This window comes from Microtus oregoni, unplaced genomic scaffold, assembly GCF_018167655.1.
Source record: "Microtus oregoni isolate MIOR12 unplaced genomic scaffold, Mior012 000000F_ref0000247, whole genome shotgun sequence".
NCBI lineage: Eukaryota > Metazoa > Chordata > Mammalia > Rodentia > Cricetidae > Microtus > Microtus oregoni.
The window spans coordinates 16,891,024-16,912,424 of NW_024543059.1; the positions used below are offsets into that span (position 1 = coordinate 16,891,024).

The 21,401-nt window shown below is 46.1% G+C and overlaps 1 protein-coding gene across 5 annotated transcripts in view; it reads left to right on the forward strand.

The window, feature by feature from the left end:
* Ntrk3 (neurotrophic receptor tyrosine kinase 3) overlaps positions 1-21,401 on the forward strand; it is a 358,909-nt gene that overhangs the window by 78,169 nt on the left and 259,339 nt on the right. For all 5 annotated transcript variants that reach the window (XM_041656675.1, XM_041656673.1, XM_041656674.1 and 2 more), the window contains exon 4: positions 15,594-15,662. In XM_041656675.1, coding sequence (XP_041512609.1) covers positions 15,594-15,662 — 69 coding nt within the window. The remainder of the gene's footprint in view (positions 1-15,593; positions 15,663-21,401) is intronic.

Sequence of the window (21,401 nt, forward strand, 5' to 3'; positions counted from 1 at the left end):
GCATTCTGGGAGGAGCTAGAGTGTCAAGCCATGATCCCCTCCATACCGCCTTTCCAGAACACAAAGAGGAGAGTAGTGATCAGAATGGATGGATGCTTGAGCCCAGCGCACAGAGACTGGTTGCTATCGGATGTCATATCATGTCTTCCATCAGAGCTGCTATGGAAGATGACAGTGTGAGGCGAAAGCTTGGAGTAGGGGGCTCTGCTGCAAGCATAAGTCTTTGCATTTGAGGTGTCGATTCTGGCAGCGGCACCGGAGGAGGAAGAAGTTTCCAGACACCAAGAACCAAGGAGAGGTTGGCTGTGATGCTTTCGGTGTTCCTTCCACCATTCAGTGACACAGTGCCTAGTATCCTTGGCTAACCTCTCTGCCTAGGCTAACAGAAGAACCACGTATAGGGGTAGCAAGGACACAGATCTCCAGGGTCTTCCCGGACGTGGGAGATGAGTAATGAGAGAAAGGAGAGAGGAAGCCCTAAGAGGAAGCTGGGCTTTGTTTAGATAAAGCCCATCTGCCTCACTATCCCGGGCTTTCGGATGCAATATGAAAATGTTCCTCATTATTTTCCTTGGATGAGTTTGCTATCCTGATGATATTAATTATTCTTAAAGGTCAACAGCGCTCTTTCGAATCCCCTTCTGTTCTATCATGTAATCAGTTAATTAATTGGAAACCATTTAGCCGCGTCTGCCGAGTGAGTTTGCGTGGTGCGAGTTTTCTTGTTTGCTTGCCCCCGTGACGATGGCTCCCTCCATGTGCCTGTTTCTTCCAAGGATTTGTAAGGTAGAGCATGGGTCCCCCTCCTTCTTCCCGCTCTCCCTGCTGGCTGCTTCCTCTTCATTCACAGCTGTCTTATGAGGTGTTATCCCATCAGATTTTCCCCTTGGTTCATCCTTCCTGGTAATGGTGCCTTACCTGAGAGCGCCTGCCAGATGACAAGGACTATGTGGGGTGCCCGCACGCACTGCTTTATTGGATGCTCACTCGCTAATATGGTAGAGATACTCCCTCCATCCAGTTCAGAGACTTAGCATGGGCGGTGGAGCTGTCCAAGCATCCTAGAGCTAGAAACCGAGCAGGAATGGGGTCCACCGAGAGCCTTATTTCCATGTTTATACAATGCCGGTGTTTCCTCCTGAATACTAGGGGAGGAGATTTGGATAGATCTTATTTACAATCCCAGTTTTGGGCTCCGCATTTGACAAGACATGGCAGCAGGCCTTTTTCTTTATTGGGCTTTTTTTTTTTTCCTGTTGTCTCCAAAACGCTATGTATACCACAGAGCTGAAACAGATATCTGTGCTTGCTAGATAGGAACAGTGCGATCTTATCCTGGAGGTGGTAACACCTGAGGGTCAGGTGAAGAGCAGACACAGGAAGTTCAGTAGCACAGCACCTCCTCCTTCTGCTACTAGGAGGAAGCAAGACCACCACCTCTGAAGCCAGACAGCTGGGGTATCATGCCCGCTTTTGCAGTTGCTCACTGGGATCAATCAGTGACGCCCATCCTTTGTTTCCTCCTCTACGCCTTCTCTGATGTCTGGCGGCCCCTCTCATGCTCTCTAGTTTATAACCCCTGCTTTTATCTTTTAGGTTCCCAATGCATGGAGTTCACAAAAGCATCTTTTTTGGGGGGAGCCTCCACAAGCTTTCATAAAGGTCTCCAGATTCTGGAAAACTCAGAGATTGAATTTGGAGCACCAAAACCAAAACCAAAAATCAAAACAAAAACAAAACCTCTGTGGAAATGAATTGCCTCTTCCTATATGTATGTGTGTCTGTCTCTCTGTCTGTCTGTCTGCACTTGTGCACGTGCAAACAGGGAGCAAGCAGGTCCTGTCTGCAAATCCTCTGGACAGCAAGGCCTTTACTTGCTCATTTTGTTAGTTCTCAGTGCAATGACAGCCTTTTCCCCAGCTGACTCGTGGCTCCATCCAATGGGTATCCCCCTCCAACTTTCAGACGGGGCATGCCAACCGCCTTCCCAGTTTTTAATGATGGCGTTTGCTCCTAGGAGCCTGCACAGGAAGTTTTTTGGCTCCCAACAGGTGTCTCTTTATATCTGGACACATGTCCCCATGGGCATATTCTCCAGCAACCTAGTGTGTTTGAACTACCAGCTTTTGAGGGTGTGGATTTGATTGGAGTCCTAGTCCACTCATCCTGGGGAAAAAAAATCACCAGATCATTGGTTCTCGTGTGCTTCTAAGATGGGGGACATCAACAACACTCCAGGAACCTCTTAGAAATGCAAATTTCCTCCCCCCATCCTACCTATTCAGAACTCCCTGAGGGTGCTGCAGTTTTTACTAGCCTCTGGGTGCTTCTGTTAGCCTCAGTGAGAGAAACCTTCTAGGGATTTCTCTAAACCCACACGCCCTCATCCTGTGTTCTCCTGGGCTCCTCTTGAAGGAGAACTTGTCTTCAATGCTGGAGAATCAGACCCTAAGACAGAAGCCCCAGGCAGCTTTGTTCTCACAATTTTAATGTTTTTAAGACAGTCGTATATTTTCTTTTAAACTCAAAGGTGGTTGCTAGAAAGAGGGGAGATTGCTTGCCCCCCTTAAAGGAATAGCTTCTTCACTTGAAGTGCAGCATGATGCAGCCAGGTTGGTCCCAGGCAGTCCTTCCCAGAGCTCAGGTTTCCAAGGGCAGGTTTTCTCTTGCAGGCAGCTCCTCCCAGCCTGGGGCGTGGCCCACAGGACCCTGACTCCCTTCCTTCCCCAACCCCTCACTCCCAGAGAGAGTCCACTCTTTGGCTGTGTAGGGTTTCTTGATGATCAGGCTCTGCAGACCGTATTATATTGCATCTTTGTTTTGTTCTGGTCACGACAGCTTTTGAGTTAAAAAAAAAAGAAAGAAAATGAACGCATGTCATCTATCACGCCGAGCTCCTTTAGGGCCATGGCCATGACTGCCCAGCTCATGCGCCACGTGGGTGGCCCTGGCTGACAGCCTGAGTCCAGTGCCTCCCCTCTCCCTCCTGCAGTGCCTCTCCGGGGTTCTAGAGAGTCCACGTGCTTTCGGTCAATTAGCTTTTGGTAATTTGAAAAGAAATTCCGAAGGAGCCGAATTCCCCAGAATAGCTTCAGGGACACTCTGGTGTGAGGTAGACAGTATGAGGAGGTAAGACTGTATGGAACATCCCTTCTCTGCTTTGCACAAGCAAGGGAAGCAGGCTAGGGGCGTCCAGACTCCGTCCACAGCATGAAGGATCTATGGTATAGAAATGCTGCCAGGCACCTCCTGGAGAAGTGGGCAGGCTACCTGCTGCTGCCTTATCAAAGTGCTTTCTGTATTATTTTGTGAACTTATGTGTTTTATTATATTAAGTGTTGTGGGAATGCAAAGGACCATGGCCTGGGCCTTGTTATTTGTTTATCGGCCTTGGGCCTGATGACTAGAGATGGGTCTTCTAATTAAGGGGAAAGACGGGCCATGAAAGAAGGAACATAGGATAGGCCTTGTGACAGCTGCTTTCCACTCCCTGTTTCCCATACCCCAGTCACATCTCAGAATTCCTATGGGGACAGGCCTGCTGTTACCACCTCCATTTACGGGGGAGCAAACTGAGGTCCTAAGAGATCAAGAGAGTCCATAAATTAGTCAAGATTCTAGGTAATGTTAACTACAGAGCAAGGACTAGCGTACACGATTCCTTGTAGGGCCAAAGACCGTAGGTGCTCAACCTACCCTGTTCCATTACACACTGAACCCAGCTGAGAGAGGAGGACTCGAGAGCAGAGGACTCTTCAACTGCCCTGATGGACGCCTCAACAGCCTTGGTGTGGGTATCAGGAGATGCGGCACTTCCTGACCCTCACTTTAGTTCCCGTTTTCTGGATTATCTTGGGACATCTTCTTAACTACTAGGCTCTTCATTTCCTTCTCTTGTGTCCAGGCTCCAGCACCAGTGTGTCCAGTCATAGGGAAAATAGATTCTCTCAGGCTGAGTCCTGGTCTCCTGAGTGTACCCTTCCACCCTGAGGCTGTGCTGACACAGGAAAGGATTCTTACCCCAAGAGAACATCCTGGCCAGTGGGCTCAGCCCTGGTCCTGCTGTGCTGTCCCCTTGATATTCTGGCCAGGCTGATGTTAGGCAGGTGACTTGGAATGGAAGGTTGCCAGAGGCAGAGAAGGGTCAAGAGGAAGAGCTCCTTCATCCTCAGATGAATCCATAGATTCTTCTATGTTTTGTGGGGGCCAGAATGAGATAGTGAGTGTGCAAATCCATGTGAATTCAAACCTTTTTGTGAATGTAGCTTTGTTTGTGTTTGTGATGTGGTACTATATGTGATATTTGAATGTGTGCAGCGTGTTTATGTGCTATACTCCTGTGTATGTGTATGTGTGTGTGTGTGTGTGTGTGTGTATGTGTGTGTGTGTGTGTGTGTGTATGTGTGTGTGTGTGTGTGTGTGTGTGTGTGTGTGTGCATCAATGGGAGGGCAAGGGCTCCTCCTCACCCTCCAGGAGAATTTGAGCTACTGTAAAAATTGCCAGCGGTGGAGACTGAGGTTGAGGTCTTAAGACCAGTATGTAGGTGAGAGAGGGACATGGAAAGAAGCAGGAGCCACATCTGCTGAAGCTGGAATTGCCGTTGTTCCTTGGCTGTCTCCTTGCTGTGTCCTCTTTGTTCTTACACCATGGCTGCCGAGAGGGAAGATCTTCCTTCCCTCCAGTGCCCTTGGGAAGTCTGTCTCTTCAAATGAATATTGACAGACTTCAGTTAAATTTGCTGTGCATCTATTGAAGACTTCCTGGATCCTGGTGCTATAAAGGGTGTACGATGAAGAGAAATGGTTCTCTGCTTCCAATGCAAGCAGTGTGATGGGGGTGGAAGTATACACACAGCTGGCATTCAAAGCTGACAGCCTGAGATGTGGGCAGTGGACAATGCTCGTTCAGAATCCAGTCGGGGGAAAGAGGAGGCAGAGAGGATGTCGGAATGGCAACCCCAAGCTGTCTTGGGGGAAGACCGTGGACACTGGCCTGGAGAATGAGGAGTGAAGGTGTGAAGGGTGCAGGAAACATAAGGTGCAGCTGTATGCTGGAGAAGGCCAGGGTGCTGTCAGGAACAGAGAGCATGGAGATACCGGCCTGTGCATGGTGAGTTTTCAGGGCTAGATATGACGTGGAGACAAAGCACGGAGACAAGCATGGAGATGGACCATGAAGAGGAACGGGAGGTTGGGGTTCTCTCATAGACATGCTTGAATTACAAGGTAGACTTCACACTTAACCAAGAAGGCCAAGCCTTCTGGAAGAGTCCAACTTTTTGTTCCCAGCTGGTCTCCTGGGTATGCAGCCAGGGTCCTACCCCACACTACTCAGCAGGTGCAAGTCTTGGTCCCCTGCTTCCTGCCTTGAGCTTCTCCAGCCTGTGGGGCTGTGGGACAATAGGAGGGCTTTCCTTTCCATAACACAGACTTCTTGACAGCTGGATTTGGGGACAGTGTTGTCCCGGCTTGACTTTGTGAGCTTATAATTACACTTTTCCAGCTGTTGACAGCTTCTCTTCACCGAGGACTTCAGTCAACAACTGAGTTTCACAGATGGTGTAGAGTTCTGCCTTGGACATCTGTGGCTGCTGAGCACTTGAAGGGTGGCCAGTGCAAATTGTGGTGTGCTTTGAATGTCAAATACACACGGATTTCAAAGGCTTACTACACAAACATAATAGCCTAAGAATGAAAATATATCTCGGTGGTGGTTTTCGATGCTGATTGCAGGTTGAATTAATGATGTTTTCAATATGTTCATAATTCTTTCTGCCATTTAAAATCCCATTAATAGGAAATTTCTAATGGCATATGGGTCTTGTGTTTATTTTCTGTTGAAAAGTGCCAGTCTAGATTAATGTGGTAGCGTATACCTTTCATATCAGTACTTGAGAGCCTAAGTCAGGAAGACTGAGGTTTCAAGGCCAGTACATATATATATATATATAGTGAGACACTTGACTCTAACCAATCAACCAACCAACCAACCAACCAACCAACCACCAATCAACCAAGAGTTGGAGAGATAGCTCAGTTACTAAAGTGCCTGCCTTGTAAGTACAAGCATCTAATATCAATTCTCAGAACCTCAATAAAATCAGACAGGTCATTCACGGTTGTAATCCCAGTGCTGGGGAGGAGGCCAAGGCAGGAGGATCTGTTGGGATTACTTGTCCAGAGAGACATGGCTAGAGAGACCATGTCTCAAATGGAAATGACCAATGCTAAATAGCCTGTGATAAGGAACGCTTGAGGTTATCACCACAAGCATTTACACACACACACACACACACATACACACATATCCATATGTATACACACACACACACACACACACACACACACACATTCACAAAAGGCAAGCAGGAAGGGAATGAAAGAAAGATAGCAAAGGAGAAAATTCCAGCCCAGAATAGAAGTTGTTATGATTTTCCTGTGAAGGACCACCTAGCATTTTGGACTTACTGGCTTTTGTTGCATCTATTTGACTCCTCTGTGCTAAGGTGCATGTAACCTGTATCAGTTATCCATTGCTGCTATAACAAATGAAAAGAGCTGGTGATATAAGGCAATGTAAATAGAGTGTCTTACCCTTCTGTGATTTAGAAGTCTGCAGTGGGTCTCCCTAGTCTAGAATTAATGTGTTAATAGGGCCATGCTCCCTCCTGGACACCCTTGGGAGAATCTGTTTCTTGATGTTTGCAGTTTCTAATGGCCACATACATGCCTTGACTCACGGTGCATCTTTCATCTTATCCTCCTGTGCCTTGTGACCTTGGCTACATTCTTTGCTTTCTGCCTCCACTAAAATAGATATTTTTATTAATTCTCTGAGATTTTTAGACATTGTATTTTGATCACATTCATCACCTCTCCAGACTCCTCCCAGATACAACCCTCCTTCCATACCCACCCAATGTTGTGCTCTTCTTTTCAAAACTCATTCAGTCCAATAGCACTGGGTAGATATTCTTAGGTGTGTGGCCATCCACTGAAATGCCTTCCACCCTTTAACAAAACTAATGCTCCTTCCCTAACAGTTACCAGTTACCAATGGTCCCCTAGGGCTGGAACTCAGTGATTGCTTCTTCCTGTCTCTAGTCTGGAATTTGTGTGACTTGAGCTGGCCCAGGTCTTGTGTATGCTTTTAAAAGGCTACTGTGGTTACATTTGAGCAACAAAGCAACATAGGGTAATTTCCCAGTGTTACCCTCACCGCCCCCCACTCCGCCCCCTTTGTTTGGAAGTGAACAGTGTGTATCCCAGATTCTGCATGTGGGTATCTTTGGAAGGCTATTATCCTGCTTAGAATATGGCCATAGGCAACACAGAGGCAAGCAGGAATGGCTGCTTTCCAATAAAACTGCAAAAATAGACTACCAGCCTCCTGGCTGGGGCTTGCTGAGTCTCAGTCTAGGGCTGCCATCTCTAAGTATGTAAAGAGGGAGGGTTTTTTGTGTGTTTTTTCTTTTCTTTCTTTCTTTCTTTCTTTCTTTCTTTCTTTCTTTTTTTTTTTTGGTGGGTATGCTTTAGAGAGGGGTCTGTGGTCCAGTAAGTTTGAGAGACCATAAGCCAGTTCCTGGTTAAGACCCTGAGAAGTTCCATAGTAAATAAGCATTTTGATTTTCTGTAGAGGAATGTTTTGTCAAGTAGTATGATCCCACTTTCGCATAATACTATTGAATATGTTACAAACTTGAATTCCCAGGAACCCACCGTTGGCAACCCTGACCTAGTCCAGCAGAGGGCATTTTTGAGAAAGCTGCCTCCAGTCTCCTGATGTAAGGTCAAGACTCCAGGCACGTCACTTGAGATTTGATTAGAGAAAGCATTTTGGCTTCATTAAAGTTCATTAAACGAGCCAGCCAGTGTAATTTAGCCGAATAAAAATGGCTCAGATGACTTTAACCCCCACCCCTTTTTACAACAATTTAATTGAGGGAAAAGCAAATATATCAGCAATGGAGAAAAATGTCTCTTGGCCTTCAAGAGGAAGCTTGGGCCCCAGCACCTATTTTCTTGTTAGAGCTCTGAATTTTAAAGGGTTGGATTATGGGGTTCCCTCAGTGCTGCCATTAGATCCTGGTGACAAGACACCCCCACCCACTCTCAGCACATAAAAGTCACAGAGTCAAGACCATGGGGTGGGAACCCCTGGTTCTTGAGCATGTGGTCAGTAGACCATCAACCCCATCTTTCTTCCATGATTTTTTTTTTCTTCTTCTCAGGAAACACTATATATGGTTTGATGCTGCAGTAGGGGATTCTCCTTATTGCTCCTGTGCTTTCAGAAATTTTAAAGGCAATCCAGTGTGGTGTGTCAGGGAGGTGGATGCTGTGTTCTAAATGTTGGTGTTCTTTGTTGAGCCCATCGTCTCCAGCATGATGGTTTTAAGAGGGACACCTCCAGGAATGAGACGAATGCCCCCATAAAGGAAGCCTGACTGAGACTCTTCATCCTGTACAGCACGGGAGGTTAGAAGAGCCTTTGATGACGCAGCCACCACAGGCCGCCCCTCATCTGCTTGTGCATGGTTCCTCCATATCCCAAGAATGCACAGTACTATGACAGATAGATTTCTCTTGTTTGTAAGCCCCTAGTCTATGGTTTGTGTGTGGGTATGGTATGTATGTATGTATGGTTCACATGTGTGTATGTGTGCATGCATACATGCATGTAGAAGCTAGAGGACAATCTCAGAAGCCATCCACCTTGCTTTTCTTTGAAACAGATTTTACATTGGCCCTGCTGGCCAGTGAGTTCCAGGGATCCACTTGGGTCTTCTTCCCCAGTGCTAGTACTATAGTGCGTCTTTCTAGGCCCAGCTCTTTTACGTGATTCTGGGGACCGAGCTCAGGTCCCCATGCTTACACAGCAACCACTTTATTGAATGAGCCATCTCCTGGTCCCTAGCCTATGGTATTTTATTATAGACGCTCACATGGATTGAGCCGAAGACCAAGTAGCTCTCTTTCATGTGGTGAAAAAAAAAACTGAGAGGAAAGGGCAGACAGAGAGTGGAGAAGGTGATAGATCGTAAGGAAGGGAGAGATGCCCCTTTCCAAAGCTGCCTCTCTGCAAGAAATAACTGAGGTTTGCCTTGTGATGTTTCCAACTGGCAAGCTGCAGCCTAGGAGCCGTGGGATTGGGAGGGGTTTCTGGGTAGCATCGCGGAGTGCACGCACAGAAAACACGTGATGTGCTGGGGGTGGGGGGGGGGGTGGGAATGTCCTTCGGTAGCTGCAGAACGAATCCTCCAGGAAAATCCAGCGCCAGTGGAATTTGTCTTTGGGATGAGAGCTGAACATCGTTCCGGTTCCCCGTTTTTCTATCTCACTAATCTTTTGCAGGGGGAGGCTGGGGGTTACCTAGGGGGCTAACGAATGAACTGATAGAAGATTGGATATTAGCAGCTGGAGCTTGTCTTGGAGACTGGTTCCTCAGTGTGATCATGCATATAGAAGAGGGTGCAGGATGACAGAAAACCATGGCTTGGAGTCCTTGCCAGGCTATAGTGGGGCATTCAAATTGGTTGTCAGGGCCTCAGGGCTGAAAACAGGTGCATTCATTGTCTAGGCTACAATGACACAACATTATAGCTCGAGTGGCTTCAACAATGGACATTTATCTCTTCTGCTCTGGAGGCTCAGGGGCCAAGATTAAGGGTCTTGGCAGGTTTGATTTCTTTTGAGGCCTCTATTTCTAGTTTCTTGGTGGCTATGATCCCTTCTGTATCTTTACATGGTCTTGCCTCTGAGTGTGTCTATGTCCACTTCACCTCTTCTTATAAAGACATCAGTCAAGTTGAATTATGACCAGCTCTAGTGATCCCTTGTCATCTTAATCACCTCTTTATATGCCCCAATCTCTAAGAATATTAACATCTTTAGGGTTCCAACATGGAACTGTGTGGGGAAGGCGCCATTTCGGCCCATGATCATAGAAGTCCAAATGTAAGCTAGAGGGGTTGAGGTGATGCAGATGTGCGGCAGTCATCTAAGAATCGGCACGGGAGGCAGCTGACAGAGAGGTCTGTGATGCTGATGTGAGTGTGTCAAGCTATGTGTGGTTGAGTGGCGTGTGAGTGGAGCAGGATGGTATAATAGCACAGAGAAGTCAGGTGGGTTCCTCAGCTATCCTTGACACGAAGGAATAGCAAGACATACTGAGTCTGCTTCTGCCAGTAGAAGCACTGCTTCTAAAAGTTAGTCCCGCTCTTGGTGCAGGAAGTCTACCGGCCTCTGTCTTCAGGATCTCGGTCGATGGCCCTTACTGTCTCCCTTTCAAGTCTCAGTGCCCAAGTATTGAGGGCCACAGAAGGGCTCCTCTGCTCGGATTCTTCCTGCAGCCGGGTCCATCTTACTGACCCTTCCATGGCGTAACTGACGTAGGCTAGAGGGAGATAGAGGGCTCCATTCCTGATAACTAAAGATGGGTGATGCTCTTAGTAACCCCATAGGCTGCTTTATCAGGGGACCTGTCTATCTGACAGAGTGGCAGATTGCCTCAGAGGATCACCGTTTCCTGCTTAGTTAATGCATCCACTGGGCCCGGAGTGTGGCCATATGTGTGTCTACCACTTTGCTTTCAAAGCTCCTATCATTTCTGTTTATTACCTCTGGACCCCAGAGTCTGGATGGGAGGGAGACAGTCATGCAGGACAAAATTAATGGCTTTGTTTGGAAGTCTCAGATGAGAGAGAGAGAGAGAGAGAGAGAGAGAGAGAGAGAGGGATTGGACTCAGGAAAGCGATGCCTTATCTCGTAAAATCTCACTCACCAAACTAATTTGATGGTCAGATGACTTGGATACTGGCCATTGACCCAAGCAAAAGTCAAAGGCAGGTGACAATGGATCTGTTAGGGAGGAGGCACCAGGAGGAGGCTGCATGGAGCTCCGAGGCAGGGTGACTCTTAATTAAACTCTTGTCTGATGAGCAGCATAACCGGACCGTCAATAACTGCTGACAGATGGATCCAGGTGAGGGGTCAGCAGGAAGGAAAACTGGAGCAGGGAGTTCTGCCCATGTGGATGCTAATGCCCATCAAAACCCCAGACCTCACTTTCCCTATCTCTCCTGTTTCATGGGAATGTATAAATGTCCAACAGGACAGGAGTGCTGGTGGTACACCCTGTTTGTGTTTGTGGAGTGTTTGACCTGGGTACTTCTCTGTGTGTCAAGGGCAGTACACTGGGTACAGTCACACAGGTTGCACACACAGTCACACAGGTTGCACACTGCACAGTCCTTGGACTTCTGAAGCAATGTCCTTGTATCTGGAAATGTATGTGAGTACACACACACACACACACACATATTCACTCTGTCCACATACTTATATATACATATATACTTATATATACATGAGTATATATACACATATATGTATATATAAATATATGTGTGTATGTGGACAGAGTGAATGCCTACTGCAGTGGCCACTTCATAATGTGCTTGAGAAATCTGAAGAATCTTTCTCCTCCAGGGAGGGCTCTGTGTGTGAAGGAGGGGTGGGTGGGTTGGAGATGAAGCTGCACCCCTGTGGAAGAACAAAAACTCACTCCTTACTAGGTGTCCCAGGCCCCCAGCTGCCTTTCCCTTGTAATAAGGAGGGAATAATGCTATTCCTTATTCTTTATTTGCCCAGAGTGCCTATGATTTTCTTTCTTTCAGAATCCAATTTTCTCTTGACATTTCTGCCTGTTGTAGCGAAGCATGACCTTTGTAAGAGGACGTGGCTGGCAGCCTGTTTTCTGCCTGGGGCTCCCCAGAACTCCTGGAAGGCTCTCTGCCTCTTCCTTTCTCGGAAAGGAGCCAGGCTGCCCGGCGTACCTGGGCCAGTTCTGCCTCTAGGATGTCTTGTTCCTAACAGAAGCCTCTCTCACCAGAGGTGTGCTTCATCAGCGGCATGCTTCTCCGGGCTCAGTGAGCACGAGGTCCCCGCAGGCTGCCAGGGCTCAGATTTTTGAAGCGTAGGTTTTGTTCAGTGGAATACTGAAGAAAACTAGGGAACTAAAGGTGCAGGCTGGGAATCTTTCCAGATGTCTGCCAGGATTCTCTCGTGATTTTGAAGTTTAGGAATTGTTTTGTATGTGTGCGTGTGCGTGTGCGTGTGTGTGTGTGTGTGTGTGTGTGACATATATACACATATAGATGAATGCCAGAGGTCAGTCTTGGGTCTCTTGTCTTAGGAACCATACGCACTCTCTTTGGAGTGGGGGATACAATCTCTTTCATTGGAATCTGGAATTCTGTGATTAGAAGCAGCTAGCTAGCTGGCAGTCTTGGGTCTTGTCTTAGGAACCATATGCACTCTTTTTGGAGGGAGGATACAATCTCTTATTGGAATCTGGAATTCTGTAATTAGGTGAGGCTAGCTGGCTGGCAGGCTCCAAGAATCCATCTATTTCTACCTCCCCAGTGCTTGGGTTACAAGTTTGTTCTGCCATACCTAGCCTTTTACTTGCGTTCTGGGACACCATCTCAGGCAAGCATTTCCCTGATGGCACTTTCTCCTCGGCCCCCATTGTTCAAGTGTTACTCCAAAGAATGCTGTTGATGAGAGACAACAAGTGGGAAAAACAGAGACAGTAAAAGGGCTTCTGCCTGGCTGATCCAAGCACTCACATTGGCTGCAACATCACACAGGCTAACAGCAATCAAGACTCAGAGGCTAGCAGACTGGTTCTGAGGCCCATGGCCTGTGATATCAACTTCTGAGCTTGAAGGCTACTGGTTATGTTTGGGCAGTGACTGTGGGAATTTGCTATACCCATTGTTGTTCTGTTCCTCTGAGCAGGAGCCTTTGCTTTGGGGAGCTTGGCCTGGGGGTTACCTGAAATGATCTTGATACAGTTCTTGTGTAACCCCACTTCTTCTCACAGGTGCATGGGTAATGGGAGATGTTTGTAGGAATAAGTCATAGGGGCTTTGTGAAGCATAACCCGATGAATGGCTCAAGATGGTTCTTACTGCCGGGCGGTGGTGGCGCACGCCTTTAATCCCAGCACTCGGGAGGCAGAGGCAGGCGGATCACTGTGAGTTCGAGACCAGCCTGGTCTACAAGAGCTAGTTCCAGGAGAGGCTCCAAAACCACAGAGAAACCCTGTCTCGAAAAACCAAAAAAAAAAAAGATGGTTCTTACTGAACGTGGGATATCACACCAGAACTGTCAACCCCGCAAGGAGGTATGGGAAAGCTGTGCCTATGGGGTCATCCCAGAGAGCTCTTTGCGGGTTCAAGGCCTTTGGACAGAGACAGCAATAAACACAAGGAAGAGAATAGAGCAGCAGACTTGTGATATACCTGTGTGTGGTCTTTTTCCTTTCTACATATGTCCCCTGTACCCTTAGAGATGGGCTGCTTTACCAACATCATCATAAACTGTCTTAGAAAGTTAGCTGGTTTAGGACTGTGTAGGATCCAGTAATATTATCACAGATAAGATGCATCTAAGGAAAAATGGGATGTCCTATTTCTTCCTGTTCTTAGGTTTGAGTATCTGTTCTTGTTTCATATTGAACACATTCTCAATTCTGTAGGTCTCAGTACAAACACATCTCTCCAATACACTATTTGGTTTCACTTTCTAGTTATCTAACTAAGAAGTGGGGAGCGCTTCTGTTAATACATTAACTTTTACTAATAGGTAGATATTACTTGTGTAAATGATGGGTTTATAGCGATGTTTTCAAACCTGCATATAGCATATGAATTTGTTATATCCATCTGCTATTACCTTCTTTTGCCTTTCCTGTTATCTGATCCAAGAGGATCATATTGGTCCAACTGCCCAAATGTGATCTATTAGTAGTAGGCTTCTTCATCTTACATCAACAATATATTAATGACTTTCTTGGTTATGTGATAAAAGGCTTGACATAAGAACTTAGGTAAGAATATTTTGGCTGATGGTTTCAGAGAGTCCATGGTCTCTTGGTCTCATGTCCTAAAGCATCACATTGTGGTGTGTGGAAGGCTGTTCACTTCTTAATAGACAGGAGGCAGACAGTACTACAAGAAGGGGTCAGAGGTAATACATTACTAAGGACATAGCCCTGGTGATCTACCTCTAGTTTTCATGACTTCTCAAACTAGTGCCACCAGCTAGGGAAAAACATTCAAAACACACATATCTGTGGAGGCCATTTCAAATTTCAACCATAATACCCACCACTCAGTTTGCTCTCCTCTTTCCCCAGAGCTAGCTGCAGGTTCTGATGGTGTTACCCCAAGAACTTGCCTTCAACCCATCTCTTCTCTTTTTTTTTAAATTTCTTCTCTCTCTCTCTCTCTTTTGTGTGTGTGTGTGTGTGTGTGTGTGTGTGTGTGTGTGTGTGGAAGCTAGGTAAGGTCTCCTAACTAGCTTGTCAACTTTCAGTCTTGGTCTTCCATTTTGAAAAGCGATGTTTAGTTTATGATACATCCCCACTAAGTGCTCCTTCCCCCATTGCTTTCTGTTGTCTCCTCCCAAGGTCTGTAAATATGGCGGGAGTCCCTCTCCTGCTTATCCAGTTCATCCCTATAACTGTTTCTCAGCTCATTATCATTCTTTCTATTCCAAGGTCTCTTATTAGCTATTAAAGCACCCAAGTGAAGTAGCCAACTCCCAATTACTCTTGTCATTTTGCTTATACTATTCTTTATGTTCATTCATTTATTCATTTGTAATTTGAAGATAAGGTTCCATCTTTTTTGTCAATGGTCTACCACCCAGACCTCAGCATAGCCTATATCTGACTCTTCTACTTGCTGCAGAAGTCACCTAAATATAAGTGCACATGGACGTGTCTGTGTGTGTGTGTGTGTGTGTGTGTGAACAAGAGTATGTATTTGCATTGCTACCTGTGTGCTTAATAGATTCAAATATACACATGTTTGTGTATGGATGGATAGTTATCTAAATGGAACCCTCAATACCATCCATTCCCATCAGCCAATGAGTACATTGTTCCTGGGTTGCTACTTCATTTCTTGCTGTGCCTAACTACTGCCTTTAAGGGCTGTTATCACGTCCAAAGTTGTTTGTTGAGCCGGGCAAAGTAATAACTGTGGGCGTGTTGCCTCTTTTATTCAGAAGACTAATGGCTGCTCCCTTCCCCTGTCCATCCTAATGAGAACAATTAAATAGCCATTAGGAGAAGAGATGTGTGAACAAAAGCCTGATGTCTTGATCTCTGGAATGGGCATGTGTTCTTGGGGAGGGGTGGGTAAGAAGTTTCAAGGAACCTGAAGATTCCCTGCCTGTGTGGATGTAAAGGATCCTGCGGGCTTGGTTACCTCCAGGACTATTGTTTAGAGAAGGCTGCTTCCAATAGGCTCCCTGAGGTTTTATTAGAGGGCAGCGTGAGTAAGCAAGAGAACCATATTGTTTCTTGGATGTGTGAAACCTTACCCTGGAGAAAGGCTTCAGCATCCCCTTCACAGCTGCCCAACGGTCTCAACTCTTAGCAGGCTTATCCTTTGCAAAACTGGGTGAAGAAAAAGAAGTGCACCAACGCCTGCCTCAGGTGACTGAGTCCTCCACGGAGGGCATCCCTGTTGCTGGCTCTGTCCTTTATCTACCCCTTTATTTGTCTATTTTTGCAGAAACTTGTCAAGTAACCGGCTCACCACGCTCTCCTGGCAGCTCTTCCAGACGCTGAGTCTTCGGGAATTGTAAGTTCGGAATTGGAGGCTCTGTCCAGGTGGCGGAGTGCTGGTAATGGTCGGGTGGGGAGGAGTGTCAGGCATTGGAGTGCCTGGTGGCTGGGCTGTTTGGGTTGGGTAGCACTGAGCATACCATGTTCAGTGACAGTGATCCACCCCCATCCGTGGACTTGACTTTCGATGCACACTCTGTTTCAAAAGACAGAAGCTCATCTTTTATCAGCCTTTGGTTTTGTGATATACAGGCAATTAGCAGTGACAATTTTAATATCCATAATAAAGATATCAATAAATTTCTAATAAATATTATTTGCTATACATAACTTTGTAACTTTATCAGGCATGCTTTTGTTTATATGATCTTAGATTTAGCATAATAAGAGTTAGGGAAGGTAGCTATAATTTTCTGCGTTTTGTGGACTCTAAGTCCTAGGAACCCACTCAAGAATCAGCTACAGTTGCACTGCTAAGGACTTGCATAATTGATACTTGAGCATGGCCTTCCAGCTTCAGACAGTGCTCATGAGCTCATATCAACTCATTTGGCTTGGTGTCTGAGCATTGTGAGCATGGAAGAGGGCATATATTTATTTTATCTGTGTGTGGACTGCTCAGCTTTGCTACATTCCAAGGTTGATCAGTGCACTCTTACCCCAGCCAGCCATTTTGTGCAAACAGATGTTGGCTGGATGACCACTGCTGGAGACAGGAGAAAATAACTCATGCTGCTGTGTGAGTCATCAGGGTCCTCTCTGTGCATGAAGGACCGTGTATTATGAGGAGGGAATAAATCAAGGAAATTGAAAAGGAACTGAGGCATGGATGGAGTTAGGGAGTCTGGGTTTAAGAGAGACTGCTCATGTGTTCTTTTTACTTGGTGACTCAGATCCAAATTCCCTGTCTGTAATCACAGCATTTACCAGGAAGCAAAGACCTTGGACCTCTGCCTTGGCTATGGGCCTTTTACCTTCTTTTTCCACCTGGCCAGACCTATGTTCATGGATAAGTTATAACCCTGATTTTTCAGATCAGACTCATTACCCTTGACAGCTTTGCATGTTATCCTTGGTCTTGTGGCCTGACTGTTCACATGATCCTTTCCTGAACCATCTCAGAAATGGATAGAGAGAGATGATCATTTTGAAGGTATTGCTAACTGGGATTCCCGGTAGTCTCAGTACCTGGAAGGTAAAAGCAGAAGGATCAACAGTTGTGGTTTAGCCGAGCTACATGAGTTACAGGCTAGTCAGTCTGGGCTGCACAGTGAGACCTAGTCCAGAAACAATGGACACTATTACCATATACTGCTTTCCTTTTTAGAATTGTGTCCCTCCCTGCTAGGCTCTGACTCTGATATTCTGGAACAGGCAGCAGTAGACCTTGTAGCCAGAGTTCTTAGTCCCATTCGGTTGAGATCTAGATGGGCACCAGTAGGCTCTTTTAATAGCTAAAGAAAGGTAAACAAATTCGTATTTATAAAGCATTCTCCCTAACAAACTTTGTCTCTGATCTCTAATGTCAGAGATGCCATCCTTGTATTCTACTCATTCCTACCCTGAATTAGATGTAACTTCATGGAGGCCCTTAGGGGTAAGTTGGCATGGCCACAGCAATGATTACTATCACTGATTTCCTAACTCTTCCTTTGTGCCAGGCACTGTGACAGCAATCTATTGAATTATGTATGCTATTTGATTTAATCCTTAGGACAATTTTGTAACGTAGACATTCTCACTACCACGCCACATTGGCGGACACTGGATTACTTAGCAAGGGAAGACTCTTATTTTAGGCCACCCATGAGATGAGCAGTAGCGTGTAGACTCAAAGCCTGGACCACTGTGCTTAACTGTCCTCCACCATTTTTCAGCCAGTTAATATATCCTACAAAAGGCATGTGGCTACGAGTCTTTGCTAGGTGTCTCTCTGCATCAGTTACATTTTTATTGCTGTATCATTACATATTTTCTACTGTGCAGATAAATTATAGCTTTGCTTTTCCAGACCAGTAGGTGGAAGTGAGACTGACAAGATACACAAAAGGGAAGAAGGGTCTGTGTTAGCTTACATCTGGACAGGATGTAGTCCGCCATGGTGAGGAAGTCATGACCACAGGTGTATGGTGAGGAAGCAGAGAGAGATGAACGCTATGCCCCACTTAACTGTTTCCCTTTTACTCAGCCCAGGACCCCAACTCGTGTAATGGTGCCGTACACATTTTCAGGCATGTCTTATCTCCTCAGTTAACTCAATCTATGAACTCCTTCATAGACAGATCCAGAGCATGACTCTTAGGTGATTCTGAATCCAGTCAAAATAAACATGAAGATGAAGCAGGTACTAGTTAGTTTTCTGAGATAAAGCACTATGAGCCATGTAGCTCATAAAAGGAATATCTGGGTCTTATCGCTTCTGAGGGATAGGAGTCCATCACCAAAATGGAGTGGAGCATTACAGCTGGCAGTCAGTCATGACACTAGAGGAACAACAGAAAGCCAAGAGAATGCACTGGGATGATTGTGGGCTTTGGAAACCTAACCTTACCCCAGTGACACACCTCCTTCTGCAAGGCCATTCCTTCTAACTCTTCTCAGACAGCCACCAATTGGGAACCAAATTTTTAAATGCCTGAGACTTTGGGGGACACCTCATTAAAACCACAACAAAGCATAATGACCTCAAACTGATTAGGGGTAGAAAGTCTGCCTTTTTGCATCTAGTTCTCCTAGAATCTCTGCCTCTCAACCTAGCGGAGTCCAGAGACAGTATCCCCCCAAAAGATGTCAGGGTCTGCTAGAGGCTGAATCACCGAGAAAATGTCCAGTGTTCTTTCTAAGAAATCACGGGTTATGAAATCAGTGGTGTGCCGCCCTGCCGCCCTGCTTCACGGAGATTTAGAAACAGTTGTTCTGTGGATATATATTTAAAGGAAATGTCACGTTTCTCCCAGAGGATCATGGGATTCTGCATTCTTCTTTGCCTGGGATCAATACACTGGTGAACTGGATAAAACTTATGGAGGAATGAAGACATTCCTTGCAGAGTGAGGCAGTGTGTGAATGCCACCATACCCAAACAGCATTTTGTTTCTGTCATCGTCCTAAATCAGAAAAAGTCATATTGGCGGATGAAGAAGCTCCTCTCTAAGGAGCAATCACGCTGGTAGGGGTCTAGTGTTTGAGGAAGAATTGAATGTTGAGAGTGGAAAATTTATCTTTGGGCTGGAGGGGGCTGTGCATTGGCTCTCAGCTGTGGCTATGATTAAAATCCAAACAATCCTTTTCCTGGCAAATGGAAGAGGGGGTAGGATTTTCTTGTCTGACTCCTTGATTAGTCCACATGGCACCATCTGCCCGTGAGCCATCTAGACTGCCAGGGTCTGCTTAATGGAGCCCGTGGGATGGGGTTCGGGGATATGTCCGATGTTGTTGGGAGGAGATTTGGCCTTGCAGGAGAGGGACTCAATGCGCAGTGATAGCCAGGAGAGTCACAAGCCAGGCGAGTGAGATTTCCAGTGAGTGTCTGCAGAAACAGACAGGGTAAACGGGATAGTTAGCCATTTCTTGGCACATCTCCTTCTTCCATGAAGGCCCTTTGGAGGGTCTTTGCCATGCCCCAATCAACCTCTCTGCTATGGCACAATCTGTGATGTAACAGTTGATGCTGTGGTGGACATAGTTGAGCCCCTTGTTAGAAGTATGTGTAGCATTCCATCAGGAAAGAAGAAGAAAGACACTCATTGAATAATTAATATAGACAGGCTTCTGGCTCATCCTTGAAGCTACCCTACAAGGCAGTTGCTATTATAACCTGTTTTGCAAATAAGGGATTCAAGGCTGAGCCAAGTCAAATAACTAGACCAGGATCACATAGATGGTGAAATGGTAATTTGGAGACTAATGTTATCATGTTTAGGATGACCACCACCTGAAAGCACTGTTTCCAAAATTCATTCTCTTTCAGCTCCCAACTTAGTGCCATAATCTGAATGTTTAGCATGTCCTTCCAGGAGCCAAGGTGGCTGTCTCCCCTGATTGGAGCCATAGGAAAGCCGAAATCACCTCAGAGCTCTTGCTGTGTGCCAATACCCTTCTTGTACTTTTAATTTTGTGAGATTGGAGGGAGGACTTTTGGCAAGCGCCTGACTCAGTCTCCCTCCAGCTTAGGAAGTGCCCTTCCTACTGAGCGAGCTGAGAGTATCTTCTGAGCTTTGGTTGATTTGACAGAGTCTGGCTTGGCATTGTACTGTATTCAGGAGTTTCTGGTTAAGGCAAGATGCTACTATTTTTTTTTTTTCTCCTGAAATTAGAACTGTCTGTCCTAAAATCAGCAAGATTCTGAGAGACTGTCTTAGAGATAAAGGATGAGTTAGGAAGAAAAGTTGCTTGAATTTTGAATCCCATGGTGCACCTTAAGTGATGGCAAGAGGTACCAGAGGTATATCAGCCCACACCATAGAACCCTTCAGAAAGACTCTGAGGATCGTGAATACACAATGAGCAGACTTCTCTTAATACCCCGCAGGCATGGAACAGACACGATTGAAATAGATTGGAATATTTCATTTTCTTAAAGCAAAGTGATAATTACCTCTGTTATAATTTGCAGATTTAATCGATTTGGTAAATACTAACTCAGTGTGGAAGGAGGCTGGGCTGCTCCTGGCACTGTCCTTCCTCCCAGTCTTGGTTGTGATGACTTTGAAAGCTGTCAGACAAGACTCCAAGCTGTTCCATCACTAGTGCTATTGCTGCTGTGGTCATTTCTGGCTTCTTTATGACTCCCTTTTAATCCATAAAGCGTGGAGTCACGAATTAGCACTAACGTAGAGAAACGAGGAGGAACACACTCATCTCCATCTTACAGACTTTAAAGTTGAGTATTCGGAGGAGGAGACTCTGGCAGTCCCATTTCTGGTAGTCCCTGCAAACCTGGCCACTTCAAAACAACAGAAATGTTTTTGCTCATCGTTCTGAGACCAGCGGTCTGAGTCGGTATTATCAGAGGCCCTCTACCTTCTGAGACTCTGGGGATTAAGCCTTCTTGGCATTGCCAGATGCCAGCTGCTCCTTGTGCTTTTGAACTTGTGGAAGCCTTCCTTGTAGCCCCTGCCATTTTCCCCATGGCTGATATCCATGTCTCCTTTTTCTTTAGCCTCCTTCACATCCTCTCTAAAGATCCCAGTTCTTGTGGGTGGGTTCAGGGCCCACCCCAAATAAGAATGATCTCAACCCCTTATCTTACCTTGATTCTGTCAACAAAGAAGGTCATATTCACGAGTCCTGGGGTTGGGACTTGGACATAGTTCTTTGGAAGGCACAGTTCAACCCATTGCTCAGGATAACTAAGTTATCTCAACTTACATCTTTTATTTATGGAATATTAGCTATTATCGTGAGGAGGCATAGTCTGTGCCCTTTGTCTGGTAGCAGTGGCCTTGCCTCTGCTCACATGAATCTTTCCCCTCTTTTGCCCAGCCTGGCCCCCTGGATTGTACCTGGCAGTGCTGAGGGTACGGAGGGGAGAAGGAGAACCCCTGAATGATGACTGGAGGGCAATCAATGTTTTCTGAACACAGAGTCATGACTTTGGCTGATCCTGCAAAGTGGTGGCTTTTTTTTGGGAGGGGGGAGGCTGTATCTGAACGGGGCTGAGTTAATCTGTGGGAACTCCTCAGGGCCCTGCGATTAGGCCTTGGGCCATCTTGAGGCCAGGACTGGGCAGCAGTAAACTGTGCCCTGAAGCAGT